The sequence below is a fragment of the Lycorma delicatula genome, chromosome 2 (assembly GCF_047948215.1).
Source record: "Lycorma delicatula isolate Av1 chromosome 2, ASM4794821v1, whole genome shotgun sequence".
Taxonomy (NCBI): domain Eukaryota; kingdom Metazoa; phylum Arthropoda; class Insecta; order Hemiptera; family Fulgoridae; genus Lycorma; species Lycorma delicatula.
This window is the reverse complement of record NC_134456.1, coordinates 230,723,999-230,741,512: the sequence shown is the minus strand read 5'-3', so window position 1 is coordinate 230,741,512 and position 17,514 is coordinate 230,723,999. Positions and strand designations below refer to the sequence as shown.

Below are 17,514 nucleotides of genomic sequence, written 5' to 3'. Positions count from 1 at the left end.
AAACAAACAAATGAGGGAAGTTAAAAATTTTTGGATCTGTGTTCATATTAACTTATTTCTAGTGTACATTTTAAGATGTGTTACTAAAACGTTAGACAAATCTTTCTACACATTTGCATATACAACTTACGATACAAAATCTTTAACCTTAAAAAGGAATAAATACCCATATTTTTATTTAACATGAAACTCTGGATAGTTTTAATTATCTGTATCATTGTAAATATAAATGTAACATTAAAATTTAATGTCACAAAAGCAGGTTTATAAAGAGGTTGTTCTAACTTTATAACATGGGGGAATGTAGGTCCTCACTGTGAATAGAAGCATTGAATATCTTCTCACAGAACAGAATTCTAACAGTAAGAAAAAATTATGTATGATTTTAATAAGGAATAAAGGTAGTACACATATTGAACAATATTATTATCTTTTAATATAATATTAAAAGACTATAATATTTATTAAGTGCTAAATAAAATCTAAAACTCCATTATGTTAAAAATGAAGGATGCCATTTAAAATACATTTTTATATATATAAACCTATGTAGATTGTAAATATATATATATATTAGATTAATATATTATATCCATTTGGTAAAACTACTTTGTAGATGGAAAGAATATTTTAGTGAACTCCTAAATTTGAACTGATTGGAAGGAAAAGGACAGGACAGTGGCGAGGGGTATGAGGACAGAAGAGGGATGTTATATAACAACAAAGGAGATAGAGGATGCTTTTAAAAAGATGAAAGGAGGCAAAGCACTAGGAATTGAGGTAAGCAGCGAGATGGTGAAGGCTACAGGAGTTTGTGGTTGACTGTTCAGAGGTATATGAAAAATGGTGATTCCAGAAGACTGGAAAAAGGGAATAATAACCCCCAAAAAAGGGGACAGAATTACAGAGATATTACACTATTTCCACTCATGGCAAAGTTATTTGAAAGGGTATTGTAGAACCTCATCAGAAAGAAGGCTGAGGGGAGGTTGGAAGAGGAACAGATGAGATTTAGAAATGGTAGATCCACTAACAATGCAATTTTTGTGTTGAGACAAGTGAGGGAGAAGAAGTGAGATTATAATAAGAAATTAGTAATGGCGTTCCTGAACATAGTAAAGGCATATGATAGCATGGATATGGATGTTGTGTAGGTGGCAGGTGCTAGATAAAAGAATTGCTTTTAAAGCGGACATCCAGATGGTCAAAGTTATGTGAGGTGAGTAAGAGTTGCACCAGGACAAGGCTGGGAAGGTCAGAGTGGTTTGAGGTTGAGAATGGATTGAGACAAGGAAATGTGATATCTCCAATTTTGTTTATATAACTATGGATAGAATCGTCAAAAAAATTAATGAGGAATAGTAGAAGGAATGAGCAACTTGATTTTGCAGATGACCAGATTATGTGGGAGGAGTCTGAAAGGGATTTAGAGTATATAATAAATGTGTGTGTGGAGCGAAAAAATTCAGAATGTGGTAGGCAGTTTAGTGTTGAGAAGAGTAAAGCGATTGTGCAAGACAGAAAAAAGGGAAATTCAATGGACATAACTATGAATGGTAGAAAAATAGAAACAGTAAAGAGTTACTTATCTGGAAACAGTTTTTTTCTAAGAAAGAGAGAATGATTAAGGAGTATAAGTATAAGCGTACAGAAGGCAAGTGGATTTAATCAGTGTAAGAAGTGCTATCTGGGATTAGAAGGGGTACGTTTCCAATGTAAGAGAGTTATGCATAATGCCTCCTTTATACCAATTCTTACCTGTATGGCAGAAAGATGGAAGGTAGAGTACAGGCAGAAGAAATGACATTTGAGAGAAACATTCTAGGGAAGACAAGAAGGGACATGGAACAGTATGATGGAGGACTGAATTTGGGAGCTGTGTCGAGTCAAATGGAATATCAAAGCTCAGGTGGTTCGGGCATATTGAAAGGATGGATGAGGAAAGATTACCAAATAGGATGATGCATGTAGAGGAAACAGCAAGTAGACCAAGAATGAAATTGATAAATAAAGTGATGGAGGAAGTACACAAGAGAGGAGATGTGGTGAGAGTAATGGAAGAGAGATGGAGAAATTTTTGTAGAAGACCCAATCCAAAGAAACTTGGATTAAAGGGAACTGAAAATGATGATGACATACATTGTAACAGGACCAGTATAATGGACCTGAGTAACAGATTCCTACCAATTAGAAGAAAGTAGTGGAAAATATAATAATGGTAGGAATCCAGGAAGGGGTTAAAAGGAACCCTTTTAGTAAGGGTTTCTTAGATACTGCCCGCTGACACACGTAAACAGATGTTCTTCCGTGAGAAGAGTTATCGGATCCAGGTTAGGAATGCAATGAAGACCAGTTGAAATTAGTTCTGCGAAATCAGTCTGAGCAAGATGTTATGATGTCAGTCTGTGAGATTTGAGTTCTGCAAAATCACTCTAAGCAAGACGTTATGATGTGTCTGCGAGAGTGCTATGAAAGGGGAGTTATTAAACAAGTTTGAAGTGAGAGTATTCTGCAACAAGGTCAGTGTGTACACATCCGACATGATTAGGTGATGTCACAAGTAATTCCAGTACAGAAAATAAGAATGTTTCGGTGAGTTACTGTTAGACTACAAGTGAAAGAGATAATGTACTAAATAAATTTCATTCGTAAATTGTTAGGGTAGTTCTATTTGTGAACAGCACAGGTATTTACAGTGAAAGAACATTATACTTATCTATTGCACTGTTGCTGTTAATACAAGACTAGTGGTAAAAAGTGTTAAGACTAGCGGCCATGCTAATGTCTTTTGTCAATTGGACTGAATTCTGCTTTTCATTATTTATCTACCTGTGAGTAAGTCCTGATGATTTCTTTAAATTCTCTTTTGTATGTAATCACTGTTTATTATTATTATTGTTGTGGTTGTGATTACTATTTTTATTATTGTTGTTTACTATTATTATTATTATTACTATTGGCATTATTATTATTATTAATTTATCTTGTTTTACTTATGTTTTTAAACCAATATATTGTAATTATATAAACAATTAAATTGTCAATCTCTCAATGCCCTGATTGAGCCACGAATATGCGACAATATCAATTATTAATATTATTTTTATTTCTTTGCTAAGATGATAAAACGTAAATAATGACTTGTTCTCAACAGAAGGTTTTCAGTCATTTGTGGCTTTATACTAACTATCCCAGTCTTTCCCATTAGTACTGTATATAAATTACTGGGGGTACAAGAGGCACTAGCCAGAATTAATTATTCTGAGAGTGATATCACTTGTAGAGTCGAATGCCTCCCTTCTATTTCATTGGCGGCATGCCAATGTTCATCAGTCATTTGACACAGTAAAGAAGGTAATGGGTAAACACTTGACTTCTCATTTTTCTTAATAAGCTTTGAATGAAATGCTTGTTGTCTGGAGATCGGCTTTACCAGTTCTCAGAGAGACTTGTATCTCATGTTAGGTCACCTATAACCTTTTTGGTAAAAATGTGTTTTACTTGGTTAATTCCTTTCCTCTTCAAAGTTTATTAATTTTTTTACACTCCATATATATATTATGAAATTATAAATGTGGATAAACGAGTATTAAGCATCCTGTTTCAGTAAAACTGTAATGTGTAATGCAAAAGAAAAAAATAATTCATATCAAAAGTAATACTTCAATGCTTGTAGTTCTGCTAAAAATACTTACTGCATCATGTTCTGTTTTAGATATGCAAAAATAGAATAGTTTATGAAATGTTTGTAAGATATAAATATTATGACATTTAAACAAAAAAAAAATTAAGTTTTGCAATCACAAACAAAGCCTAATTTAACAAATATGTTTTAACGACACATTTTCACATTTGATTTCATTGAATCAATTTTACAAAAACATTGAATTCTCAAACAATGGATTACAGTTAATTTAAATTATATTATTGCATTGTAAGTTATCTGCTGTTTTCATCCAGTCATCAGTTGCAAGCAGGTTATGTATTAAGAATGCGATTGTTAAGTGTGATTAACTGTCTTGTTGTGCCGTAGTAACAAGACAGTGTGGACAACTACTATCATAATAAATAAAATTTACCATGAATTAAACTGTACAGCCAAGTATGAACAAAATAAACAAATGTTCTTGGCATCACCATTTCAAAAACAAAGTGAACTTTAAAAATATGAGGTGCGACAATAAAGTAATGAGACTGATTTTTCTTTGTAAGATGTGGCAACCCTGCAGCTTGTGTAGGCACACCATCTTTGACCTTGGTCTATAAGCTACTTCTAGTCCAAGCGACACATTGATGCAACTGCTCAGTTGTGAGTTGTGCTGTAATAAGTGAACACGTGTTTGTGTTTCTTGTCACAGAAATGAAACCGCAAAATATTGTGCAACGGTATGCCATTTCTTTTTGCGTTAAATTGGGTGAAAACGCGACAACAACTTATGGTAAGCTTCAGAAGGCTTTTGGAGAGGAGGTTATGTCAAGAGCTCAAGTTTTTCGGTGGCATAAAATTTTTAGTGAAGGCAGAATGAATGTTGAAGATGAAGACCGCAGTGGACGACCATCAATCTCACTGACAAATGTCAACTTGACCAGGGTGCGTGAAATCGTATGATCTGATCGAAGATTATCCGTAAAAATGATTGCAGAAGAACTCAACATCGATCGAGAAACGGTTTGTCTAATATTAACTGAAGATCTTGGTATGAGAAAGATTTGTGAAAAAATGATCCCCAAAAATCTCACACAACATCGAGAAACACGGAAAGACTTCGTAAACGAGTTCTTCGTGTTCGTGCCAACATTGCTGATAATTGGATTCTGCATCACGATAATGCGCCATCCCATACTGCTCTTATTTTTTAACCTCAAAACAAATTTCAGAACTACCACAGCCACCTTATTCACCAGATATCGCTCCGTGCGACTTTTTTTCTATTTCCAAGAGTCAAAATGGTGGTCAAGGGACACCATTTTCAAACAACACAAGATGTCCAAAAAGCTGTGACGAGGGTCTTGGAGGATATTACATAAGATGAGTTCAGAAATGTTACCATCAATGGCAGAAGCGCTGAAATAAGTGTGTGCAATCAGAGGGGAACTACTTTGAAGGAGACAACACTAAACATGATTAAAACGGTAAGCAACATTTTTTTCACATCAATCTCATTACTTTATTGTCGCACCTCGTATACAGAATAGACCTATCACCTTAAGACCACTAAATGAACTCAATGCTATGAAATATCTGTGGTCCTACAAAATACAAACTTAACTGCTCTGACTGTGCGATGGGACACTGCTTCAATCAAAAGTATAATCAACATATGAAAGCTCTCTAGAGTTGTTTGCTAACCATCTCATATAAAATGATATGTATGCATGTGTGACTTCTATACGTGCAACTTACTAAGTTGTATCACATTCGCACATTGACAATAACTTTATGAAAAAATCAGGGCCAAAATTCAGTACCATGGCAATCAGATATGCTAACCAACACTTTCAATTTCACCTAATAAATTCCAAAACAATATCAAACTACAAAACTGCCTTAATCAGTAAAATAGATGTCCAGGTACTGCCATATGTCTTTACACCCTTAAATTAAAATACATCAAGAATACCATCTTCCGTGTCTTACGTAAATTATTATGGTTATGATATAAAACTCGCCACAAGATTAATCATATTCCTACTCAGTATACAGTGATTAGCTCTTTCAGGCATGGATTGACCACAACATTAATAGACCTAACCAGCAGAGAAATATTTTTTGTAAATTTTACCCAAATTTGTTAGTATTTCTTATTAAGTAACCATACAAGGAAGAAATATTTAAAAAAAATAAATATATAATTATTTACTAGGTAGAGGGAGGTTCATATTTTAGACCACCAAGCCATCATTTTTATATCTTCATAAAACTAATTTGTACATCAATAAATAAATTTCAGTATTCCAATAAAATAATTCTTTAAAAATGTTCAGTAATGAACTGTTTATTGTCATTATTATAATTTGTAAAGTAAAAAAACAAGCATAGTTAAAACTATTATGAACAATTTATAGGGGACAACTCCTCTTATTATATTCCTTGTAAAACTATCTACGTACCTAAATAAATTTGTAATGCAACAAAGCAAAATGGTTTATTAATACTTTTACTGTAACTAATAATACAATTATGTTTAAAATGTAACAGCTGTAAATGTAACAGCTGTTGTAATTATTAACATAATTACAACACAGCAAACATAATCAAATTTACAATGAAACAAGAAAAATTAATAAATTTAATTAATGAAAATTTATACATTTGCTACTTTATTAGAATGATATGTTTGGAAACAGTCTTTATTTTTCCCAGACCTAATGCAACATTGCAAATACTACATACCCAGTCACTTGGTACATGTTTCATCTTTGTACTGCACAAACGACGGCATCTTCTGGTACTTCTTTTTGATTGATAAGCTGATGTATTTAGTCATATCTCTGGAGAAATATTAGGTTTAAAGTGTTTAATTTTAATTGAAGGTAAAGCAGCAGATCACTTTGTTGGCAATTCAATTAACTTGTTAATTACAAGACTATCAATGACCTGGCAACGAAAGTCTTTTAGGGTTTTTTCAATTTTTGCAGATTTTTATATTACATCTAAGCATTAACCACACTGACAAAATATTGACACATGCAAGAAATATATGATACCACCACTTGTGGCTTTTTTTTATCTGTTTCATATACTGACTTTAGTTGATCAAATTTGGGTACGTACGTATTAACGCCACCGCAGCTACAGCTTTATTTAAAAACAAAGTAGTCAATCGGTAGAAAATGAACAGTCTCTTTATTAATTTTAATAAATGGTTATTTATATTTATTTATTTTATAAATATAATTTAACCAAACTTAACCTACGTTCGCTTCGCTCGCTAACCTTGACTAATTAACGCCGTAATTTTTTAAGTATTTATTTAATAAATTCAGTAATTATTGCAATTATTTATTATTTAAATAATCAAAACACTCCTGTTAATTAGTCAAGGTTAGCGAGCGTAGGTTAAGTTTGGTTAAATTATATTTATAAAATAAATAAATATAAATAACCATTTATTAAAATTAATAAAGAGAATGTTTTGAATCTATGTTAAACTCTATATCAGCCCATTTTCCACCGAAATCTGATTGACTACTTTGTTTTTAAATAAAGCTGTAGCTGCGGTAGCGTTAATACGTAAGTACCAAATTTGTCAACTGAATTCATGTTGAAATTAAATCTTTATTATTTTTGGACATGGTACTGCCAAAACAACACCTTGTTGGTTCTATCTAGGGACTATTGCAACATTAGCAGGCTTGTGAAAATTTTATAAGACAAACACATCGTTTGTCTTTCCACAATACTGCTAATAAATCATTTTGTTTCCACCGATCAAACATCCTGACAGAGATTTTCATTTACAAATTTTGGCAAATTTCTCCTTTTTTTATTCCACAAGCTAAAATTCAATCCCTTCTTAAGTTTTACATCTTATTTACACCACTGAAATAACTGTTGAAATAGATGTGTGAAATTTATTGCATAACTGAGATGTCATTCTTAAAATCACTTGTTCCCCTAATTCTTGGAGGGGGGGCTGATAATCATTATTTTTATTCCAGTTCATATGTAATCATATGTAAATGTTGATACTACTAGTTCTGCTATCTGTGATGCAAACTACTAGAATACAATACTGTAGGTGGTTCAGTCTTTAAACTGTTGTGCTGCAAATTATTATTTGCTGGCGTAGTTTAAATTCTGAACCACCACAGTGGTCATGCACTAACAATGGTGGTTTAATTGCAATATACTGTGTCCAAAAGAGTTAGAATAAATAATCTTCCTGAAATACCATGTAAGTCATTACAGCTTCCAATAACTTACTCCCTCTTTTCTGTTCAGCCTTTGGAACTACCGTAAGGTAGTTAACACCAATATCCACAATATAGTATTCTTTACTAAGATTTGAACATTAGAACTCTCAATTTCGGTCAGCTGATTTGGGCTGTCAAGTTCACTACTAGACCAGCTCAAATAACTATCTATCTATATAAATCCATAGCTATTTGTTATCTTTATTTCCCTTCTATTTTGAAGAAATGTTTTATTTTTTGAGTTATACATTTTAATTTTATTCTTCTACTATAGGCTTTTAATATTTATCAATTGTAAAAATATGATGAATTTTGTACAGAAAATATATGAATTTTAATATTTCCATTATCGTTTTGTAAAGTAACCAACCTCTTATTAAGCACAACATAAAATACCTTTTTAATGCTTTGCTTATAATACTACACTTGTAAGTGGATACAAACAAACTATTACAAGTACAACATTCGTGCAACAAGGCTGTATTTGCAACCTTGCAAATACACCTTATTTGCAGGTGCAATAAGGTTGTACATTGTACAACTATTAGTTTATAAATTTTTACTCCAGTTATTTGGAATAATTTATATAATCTAGATGTTTCTATGAAATTGACACTTGATTAGAATTATAAATGAAATGGTGTGCAGGTTCTTAAAATATTATGTGATTATAAAGTGCGATTAACTGTCTTGTTTTACTGTAGTAACAAGACAGTGTGGACAACCACTAACATAATAAACAAAATTTACCATGAATTAAACTGTATAGCCATGTATGAATACAATAAACAAATGTCCTTGGCATCACCATTACAAAAACAAAGTGTACTTTAAAAATATACAAAATACACCTATCATCTGAAGACCATTAAAAGAAAACAGTATGAAATATCTGTGGTCCTACAAAATATTAATACTCAGCACTATTAAGATGCTATACTCAACACTGTTGAGACACTGATCAAAGTGAAGACCACCTAAATTAAATGAACAAAAGCTGCTTGATATTTCAGATGCTATCGTCGAAAGTCATCAAGGTCAACGCATAAATTAATGCAGCAACAAGATATTGAACTTGCTACCACACATAAAGCTGTAAGAAAAGTACTGAAATTTTTCCCCTACAAAGTAACATGTGTTCAAGAACTGAAGCCTACAGATCATGCCAAAAGATTAAATTATTGTCATTGGCTAAATGTTTTATTGATACAAATTCTGTACATATCCTTGACATTATGTTTTATTACAGAATATGAGTGGTTTCATCCAGGGGTATATTAAATAACAAAATACACGACTGTGGTCTAAAACTAACCTCCCATGAATTACATGAACAATCTTTAAATGAAGCAAAAATTGGATTCTGGGTTGGCGTGAGTAGAACATGCATTGTGGGTCCAATCTTTTTTGAAAATACAGTGATCATTATTCTGCTGTTTTAACAAACTTCATTAATTAGTTAACAGAAGTGGAAATAAATCACAGTTGATTCCAACAAGATGGTGGCATAGCACACACAGGTAACAGGTCAGTGATGTTTCTATGAAATGTCTTTGGTGAACAAATCATTTTGAGGGGTTTGTGGCCTGCATGATCACCCGATCTGACTCTCCCAGATAGTAATCTGGTGGAGCCCCAGATTACTATCCCCATAGAAAGTATTCTATGGTGGAAAGCGAAACAAGCAGTGTATCACAACACGCCTCACTCAATTGACAAACTAAAAATGTCAATACATACTAAAACGGTCTTACGTATGAGATATATCAGTACATCAGTTGGTTAAAGTGTTTGAAAGCAAACTAAAATGTGTGCAAATTGATGTTGAAGGAGGACATTTTCAATACCTTTAAAAAACTATTTCAGTTATTGTAATATCCATTTCTATAAAATAAAAAGTAAGTAATAATTAAGAAAGTTTCATCATTACACTTCCATAATTCCAGTGCACAGCAGCTTTCCAAACACAATTTATCAAATTTTAAAAAGTTTATAAAAAAATGTTATTTAAAATTTTATTTTATTTAAAAAAAATTAAAATCATTGGGTAAATTTCAGCATTTTTCTGCTAGTGTTAAACAAAAGTAAATTTTTTTTCAAATGAGGTTCTCATTATTTTGTTGATATGATAAAAATGTAGTAGTTAAGATATTTTAAATACTCATAGCCATTTAATTTTAATAACTATAATAAAATATACTAGAATTATAACAGCTGGTTTAGTGTTAGTGTTAACCATCAGATGAGAGTTGGAGAAAACATTTAGCATAGTAGTGTGACAAGTCGTGCTTTGTCACTGTCTGATTAATCTTCATGTACTTCTAGTTGTTATACAGTATAGAGAAATGGTTCATTTACCGCAGGAGCCTGAAAAAATTGCATAATTTCCTCTAATCTGAATGTATTTGCTTATAATGTTTCTTCAAAATATTGATCTGATTAGAAACTGTAATGACTATGATATTGAGGCTGTTCACTTCTATAATAAAAGTGACTAATATCTGAAAAGATTAAAAAAAAATATATCAATGACTTTTTCTAACATACATGAAGCTTACTCAACAGGAAGTTTTTGGAGCTAATTATCAACACCTTATTTGGTAGCACTGAGTTTATGAATTTTCAGTGGAAGTGCTGATAATTAGCATCTTTAGAAGTATGTCCTTTGTACATAAGTTAATGGATAAGTTCCATTATTTTTAATGTAAAACGTTTAAAATAATGGATGGAAATTGGTTTCTTATTATTTTTCTTTTGTCGATATCTTCATCAGAGTACCAGCAACAATGTCATCCAGAAGGTCTCTGGTTTGAATTCTGGTAAAGCTTGACATTTTTCACAAACTTCAAAAGTTATCTATCACAAAACAGGTTAATTGGGGTGTGGACCTATAGTTGTTAAAAATAAATAAATGATTTTAAAACTGTTATCGTGTTTCATTGTATTATTCAATTAATATATCTGAATTCCAAGAAAATAAACAAATTCTATGGTGTCCGGAATGAGGGTGAAATTATTTTGGCCTAATAGTATTATTTTAGATTTAATAATTTTAAAAAAATAGTATTTTCTAGAGAAAGATTTTCTTTTAAATAGTCCTGTCCCTCAGTTACTACTCCTTTAAAGACAAAATGTTTTATTGAAATTATGCATATAGAGGTTAGAGAAGTGGTAGTAAGTTATAACAAGATACAAACGACTTGTTTTTCAATAAATAGAACTTCGTTTAATAGGATATTTTAATTAATTATCTGCAACTTCTTTGGTAGAGCTACCTGTAGGATTAAATTTCAGGGTACTCCATAAAAGAAGGGAAGAATAAATTCCATTTACGTGAAAGAAGGTTTTTAATAAGTTTTAAGTACTGTTAGGATTCAGTAAGCTTTCAATGAATGTTGTTATTGGTACATTCTTGTTTTTTCTGCTTTAAAAATATAATTGATGTTCATAATGAGGTTGAAAATATTTTGGTTTTGATGTGTACACTTTATAAGTTTTAATTTATCTTCTAATGGTAGATATCTTTTTTAATGCTTCCTTTCCTCAAATAGCACTCCTTTTAAGCCTAAAATTTGTTATTATTGGAGTGCTATATTTAGAGGATAGAGTAAAGTGCTCTCAGAGAGGAAAAATCTAAATAAAAAATGATTTGTTGAATGTGCCTGTTTGTAATAATGTGGAGTTTTTTTTTTGAAGGTGATGCACATTGAAACAAATAAGATTTTCATTGTAGTATAATATTAATGACTGCTTTATCTTACGTAGACAATGTACAGATTCAAATTTTGAAACATAACACATGTACATACACACTTATACATGCATGCATGCACACAAAATCACATATCACTTCCACATACCATGTAATAACATGATTTTCAATGCTCCGTTACAAACACAGTCATACCTTTGCAATTTTATCCCAATAATCCACTATAATTCAAATAAACAGTATGATTTAATGAATGCAACTAGAAAAAAGTGAAACTAAATTAAAAAGAAATTACAATTAGTTAATTTATTAAATTTATTTCTGCTTTATGTAAAGTGTGAGCCTGGAATTGGCTTACATAGAAAGAAGGAGGAAAATTCTCCTTATGTACAATTCATTATATAACCAAATTAATTTAAGGGAAAAAATTATAAGGAAGTAATTAAAAATAAAATTTATGATTAACTGAAAGTTTTAATAATAATTTTTCTTAAAAGGTTTTGTATATAACAAGATTAAAAACTCTTGACTTATTATTTTGTGCAAAACTACACAGACCATGGTGATAAGAATTAATGGATGCTGTATAGGGTGTGGTGTGTTGTATTGTTTTAAGTGTTTGTGTAAGTGAGTGAGTGGTGTGTGTGTGTGTATATATATATATATATATATATATATATATATATATATATGTGTGTGTGTGTGTGTGTGTGTGTGTGTGTGTGTGTGTGTGTGTGTGTGTGTGTGTGTGTGTGTGTGTGTGTGTGTGTGTGTGTGTGTGTGTGTGTATGTATGTATGTGTGTGTTTTGTATGTGAGTGAATGAATGTATTCTATTGTATGAAAAATAAGTTAAATAATTTGTACATACCCATGCACAAAATTTAATTATGTAATATATATTAACTGACATCCCTAGTCCATCATAATGCATAACTTACATTATATATTAACAAATAATTATGTACTTTTATTTTTTTCTTTAGCTCATTTGATAAAATATAAGAACATTTACTTATATCAAACCATCTTAAAATGAAAATTAAAAACAAAAAATAATAATACATAGTGAAATGCATTAAAATAATAGAAATATTGTGAATGTACTAACAAAAACATCTTTTCACAGCTCATGGTTTTTTTTTTTACCAAAGATAATTAAATCTATTTAAAATTGTTTTTATTCCCCAAAATAAAACAAATAGAATTATTTTAATAATATTTCAATATCTTGTTACGTAAGGTAACAAGAACTTGAGACAAGAAAAGTGGTAGAATATTATAAAAAGAATAAGATGAAAATACCAAAAAGTATTAATACATCCAGAATTAGCAGTAAGTTTGTAGAAGAAGAAAGTATCGATGGTAAAAATTGAATGAGTTAACAAAAATTTGATTAATATACTAAGTAGGCATTCTTAAAATCACCATAGTATGATAAGAAACATGAAACCTATTGAAGGAATAATGGCAAAAAAAAAACATTGTTAAGTGTAATTGATAGGTTATTCCACATGAAGCTACCATATGTCAAAGCACTACAAATGAAAATTTTAAAAATTTAGTGTAAACCATTCCTTTGTATGTGGCCAGACATTTTGATGGTAGGAAGGGCAGTTTACATGGCCTACCACAAGCATACTGTTATTTCCTGCAACTTCATCACACAAAATCAAATAAAGGAGATCTTAATTTTGTTTCGTAACTTTCTCAACATTGCTTCTACTTACATATGTATGGTAACTTTATGTGAAACAACCTTTAATTTGTTATAAGAGTATTTCAGAACTATGAATCAATAACTGTGAAAAGATTTATAAACATTATATAATTACTATATTAATAATAATAATAATTACAATAATTATGAAAACTTTTTTAAAAATTAACTGTAAAATCACAGGTTAAATTTCAAAAATTAAAATTACTATTTCAATCATTATATTATTATTGTTAATCAATAGTTTACAGTTTCTTTTTTCTATAACACAAATACACTGTGTTAAATGTATGCTATAATACAGTACAACAAGTTTGCCCAAACTAATGAAATTGGACTGAAGTGTGTTTTGATGATTGGATATTCAAATTTATCAAGGTGTTGAAGATATTGTATATGTAAGTTTTCTTTATTCCCACTGGGAAACTGTGAAATATGAAAAACTGTGTTATAAGTACCTCAGCTGTAATTATAGCTTTGTTTTAATAGCTTGAATCCATTTTAATTTATGAATTTATATAGTATATAGTGTTTTGTTTGTTCTTTTTCAAATCTATAAAATTTAAATCATATGCGAGTAAATATTTGGAATAAGAAGGCTGTGGCTATTGATGTTATATGTGTCTGTTGTTGATAAAATTATTGTTGTCCTTTTTATTCATCAGAAAAACTTAATGATCTGTCATAAATAAAACTTATTAAATAATTTAAAAATATTAATAATTTCAAATTCTAATTGAAAGTAATAAAAATGAAATATTTTTAATAATTTCACCCCATTTTTTAAAATTATTATTTCATATTCTATAAATATAATTTTCTTTATGTTAAAAATATTGTTTGGACAAGTAGAGTTGTACTGCAATTATCTGAAATGTAATTAAAAATAAACAGCTAATTAAGACAAAAAAATACATAGTTTATGTACAAACATAATTTTTTTTAACTTGTTTAAATGTGATTGAAGTACATGCATTAATTCTCATAAATAAATGTAGAAAAATATATTCCTTGTGATTTAAATATTATATTTTAATTTATATTATAAATATACTGAATTCAATAAAAATTTATTAAATTTAACATTTTCTGAAATAAGGCTTGCTGAATTAAAAATGAAAAATTCCACAGAATAATTATATATTTATATATGTATATATAAAAAACTTGAGATCATTCTATCATGTATTTATTAATTACACTATTTTTAATCATTAAATAAAAAATATTTATGCTATCATTATTATTATTATAATAATAAATTAACATACTTTCCAGGTTCTGTGTAAGCAGTATAATATAATATTTATATATCATATTATATTTATAAATTTATTTATATATTTTTATTTTTATTTATTAATTTTCACTGTAAACAGAGAAATTAAAATTATACATCTGTTTAAATCAATAGTATAAGGAGCAATTATTAACAACTGGATTTATTTCTACAACCTTACACATATACACACTATTTACAATATAAAAAAAAATTTTCTCAGTGAAAAAAAATTGATATAAATTTATTACAAGATGAAAAATCATATTTATCAGGTAACATCAGCTAGGACAGCTAAAAATAAACAAAATCAATAAAAAAAATTTTATGCTGTCAACTGAGTGAAATGTAGCAAATGCCATCATAAAAAAAAATTTATAATAATCGTAATAATACCGTAATAATAAATATATAACACCAAATATGTAAATATATGTAATAATAATAGCAATAATAATTTCATACACACGTCTCCACACACAATTTAAAACAATTGTATAGTAGTAATAATAATAAAATAATAATAATAAAAATAAGTCTACTAACAGAATGCTATGAAACGATCAGTCCAAATCATGTCATGACATGATTCATTATTGATTAACAATAAATACTAAATATTTAACTTATTTTAGCAATAATTACAATAAATATACAATTTATAATAATGATGATAAAAATAATTATAAATAAAAAACAGATAACAATTTTGATGTAACATCTATTAAATAAATTTGTTAAAACTGTAATTCTATTGTTTTTATTGTTGTTCTTATTTATTGTAAAAATAATTAAATCACTACATCTATATTGAAATAAGTTTTAGTAACATAATTTTTAAAATATTTTTTTTTTTTTTTTTGGGTTTTTTTGCTTAATTCTGATTTGTGTATAGTAATTTTATTTTAATACAGTTTGATAATAAAATAACCTGAGAATTATATTTCAATAATATATATTTTGTTGTTTTTTTATTAGTTGTGATATGCTCATACATATATAAGCACGTATATATATGTTTATTACATAAATAATTATAATACTGTATTTAAATTCATTACTATACAATGAGGTCTCATTTGATATTTTTTTAAAAAATAATAATTGTACATTAATTTGTTTTATGTTATTCTTTTTTTCTATTAAATAACCACATACTGTAGCAAGGCGATTATAATTTGATTGTGTTTTGATCAAACAATAATTTTGTGATAAATTTAATTATAATACATATTTATATTATAAAATACAAAAAGTTATATATGCAATAATAATTTATTATAAATAAATAAAATTATAATATAAATATAATATGGAACAATAAAAATTATTAATACATGCCTAAAATATAAAATGAAAACTTGTAAAATTACATAAATAATAAAATAATAATAATAGTTTATCACAGGTAAAATTAATGAATGTGTGACGATGGGCTTACAAAGACCCAGGATTGCCCCCAGTCCCAAAAAAAAATAGAAAACAAAACAATAACGACTTACCATTTGTTATATTATTATACAACAACCGGTTAAGTATTACAGTATCATCATATCAGTTAATCAATTAGGTATAATACACATGCACATTAATTATCTTATTAACACTATATCTGTTGTCTTTATTAACATTGTATAACTTAATATGAGTCCCATTTCACCAAAATCTTGTACTCCTATTAATATTAAAGACAAAACACACGAGGAATCAGTTACATCACATATTATCTTGAAATACAATAAGTTTTTTTTTTTATAAATATATAATTATATTATATATTATTTAAATATACTATCTGTAAAACAAACTGTTTTCTTGTCTTCTTTTTAATTAAAGAAGTGAAAACAGCTTTTTATTCATTAAAGATGTGTGTGATGTGTCTCTCCATTTCTTTTATAATTCTCACTTTTTTATTTGATATTTTCTATTACGACTAGTTTCAAAATAGGAACATTGCAGCCACACTCTTTCGTAGATAGTATGTTTTATAATTACCGACATGAATTCACTCAATTTTTTAATTTTTTTAATAAAAAACTGCTCCTTGAAAAATGTATATAAATTACATTATGGAACACTCATAAAACACTTTTGTTTAGTCTATTAAAAAAAATCACATAATGATCAGGCAAGATATGTATATTAACAGGATTATTGATCAGGATCATTATTAATCACTTATATGTTCATAAGTTCACAAAAAACAATGATTAAATATGATTTAGTTGAACATTAATGGACGCCATCATGCAGCCAATCCTTCACCTCGTTGTGTTGTTACATGTGTTGTCGGGGGAGGAGGTGGTGGTGGTGGTGAAGGACATACATCCATTTGTGTTTCTGATGTTGTCATTGGTTTTCGTTCATAATGTAAATCCCACAACGGTGGAGTAGTTCTCTGGCAAGGCGATGTTATTGTTGTTTTATCTGAACCAGGTGAACCCGGTTTTATATCAGAATTACCTATACCTGGACCACCTCCAAACCCACTGAAATTCAATAAACCGTTGCTCATATTTGAGTTGACGTTTTGAATAACAGAGATCTCATTTAACTGTAAAAGAAATAAATAATAACAACAAAACAAATAAAATATGAAGCTAATTAATAACTAAATAAATATGAAGCTAATTATTTTCTAATTTTATAATCAAACACAATAGGTTTTAAGGTGATAATTAAATGATTAAATCTATAGTTCATTTAATGTCACTTGGAGAAACAGACAAGTATTTTTATATTCCCTGAACTCCATTTAATACTATAATAAAAATTCAATGAAAGATCATAATTCTCAGGCTAACTAGTTTTAAAATAAAATAAGAAAAAATATTTTAAAAACAAAGAAACAGTAAACTAAAGTCGGTCAGGTGTTTTAGGTAAATGA

At 28.9% G+C, this 17,514-nt stretch overlaps 1 protein-coding gene across 1 annotated transcript in view; it reads right to left on the bottom strand.

Annotated features, from left to right (window-relative positions):
* Window positions 1-15,899: 15,899 nt before the first annotated feature.
* The window catches only part of LOC142319721 (homeotic protein spalt-major-like), a 504,375-nt gene continuing 502,760 nt past the window's right edge, over window positions 15,900-17,514 (bottom strand). Inside the window, exon 8 of the mRNA XM_075357316.1 lies at window positions 15,900-17,181. Coding sequence (XP_075213431.1) covers window positions 16,873-17,181 — 309 coding nt within the window. The 3' untranslated portion in view covers window positions 15,900-16,872. The remainder of the gene's footprint in view (window positions 17,182-17,514) is intronic.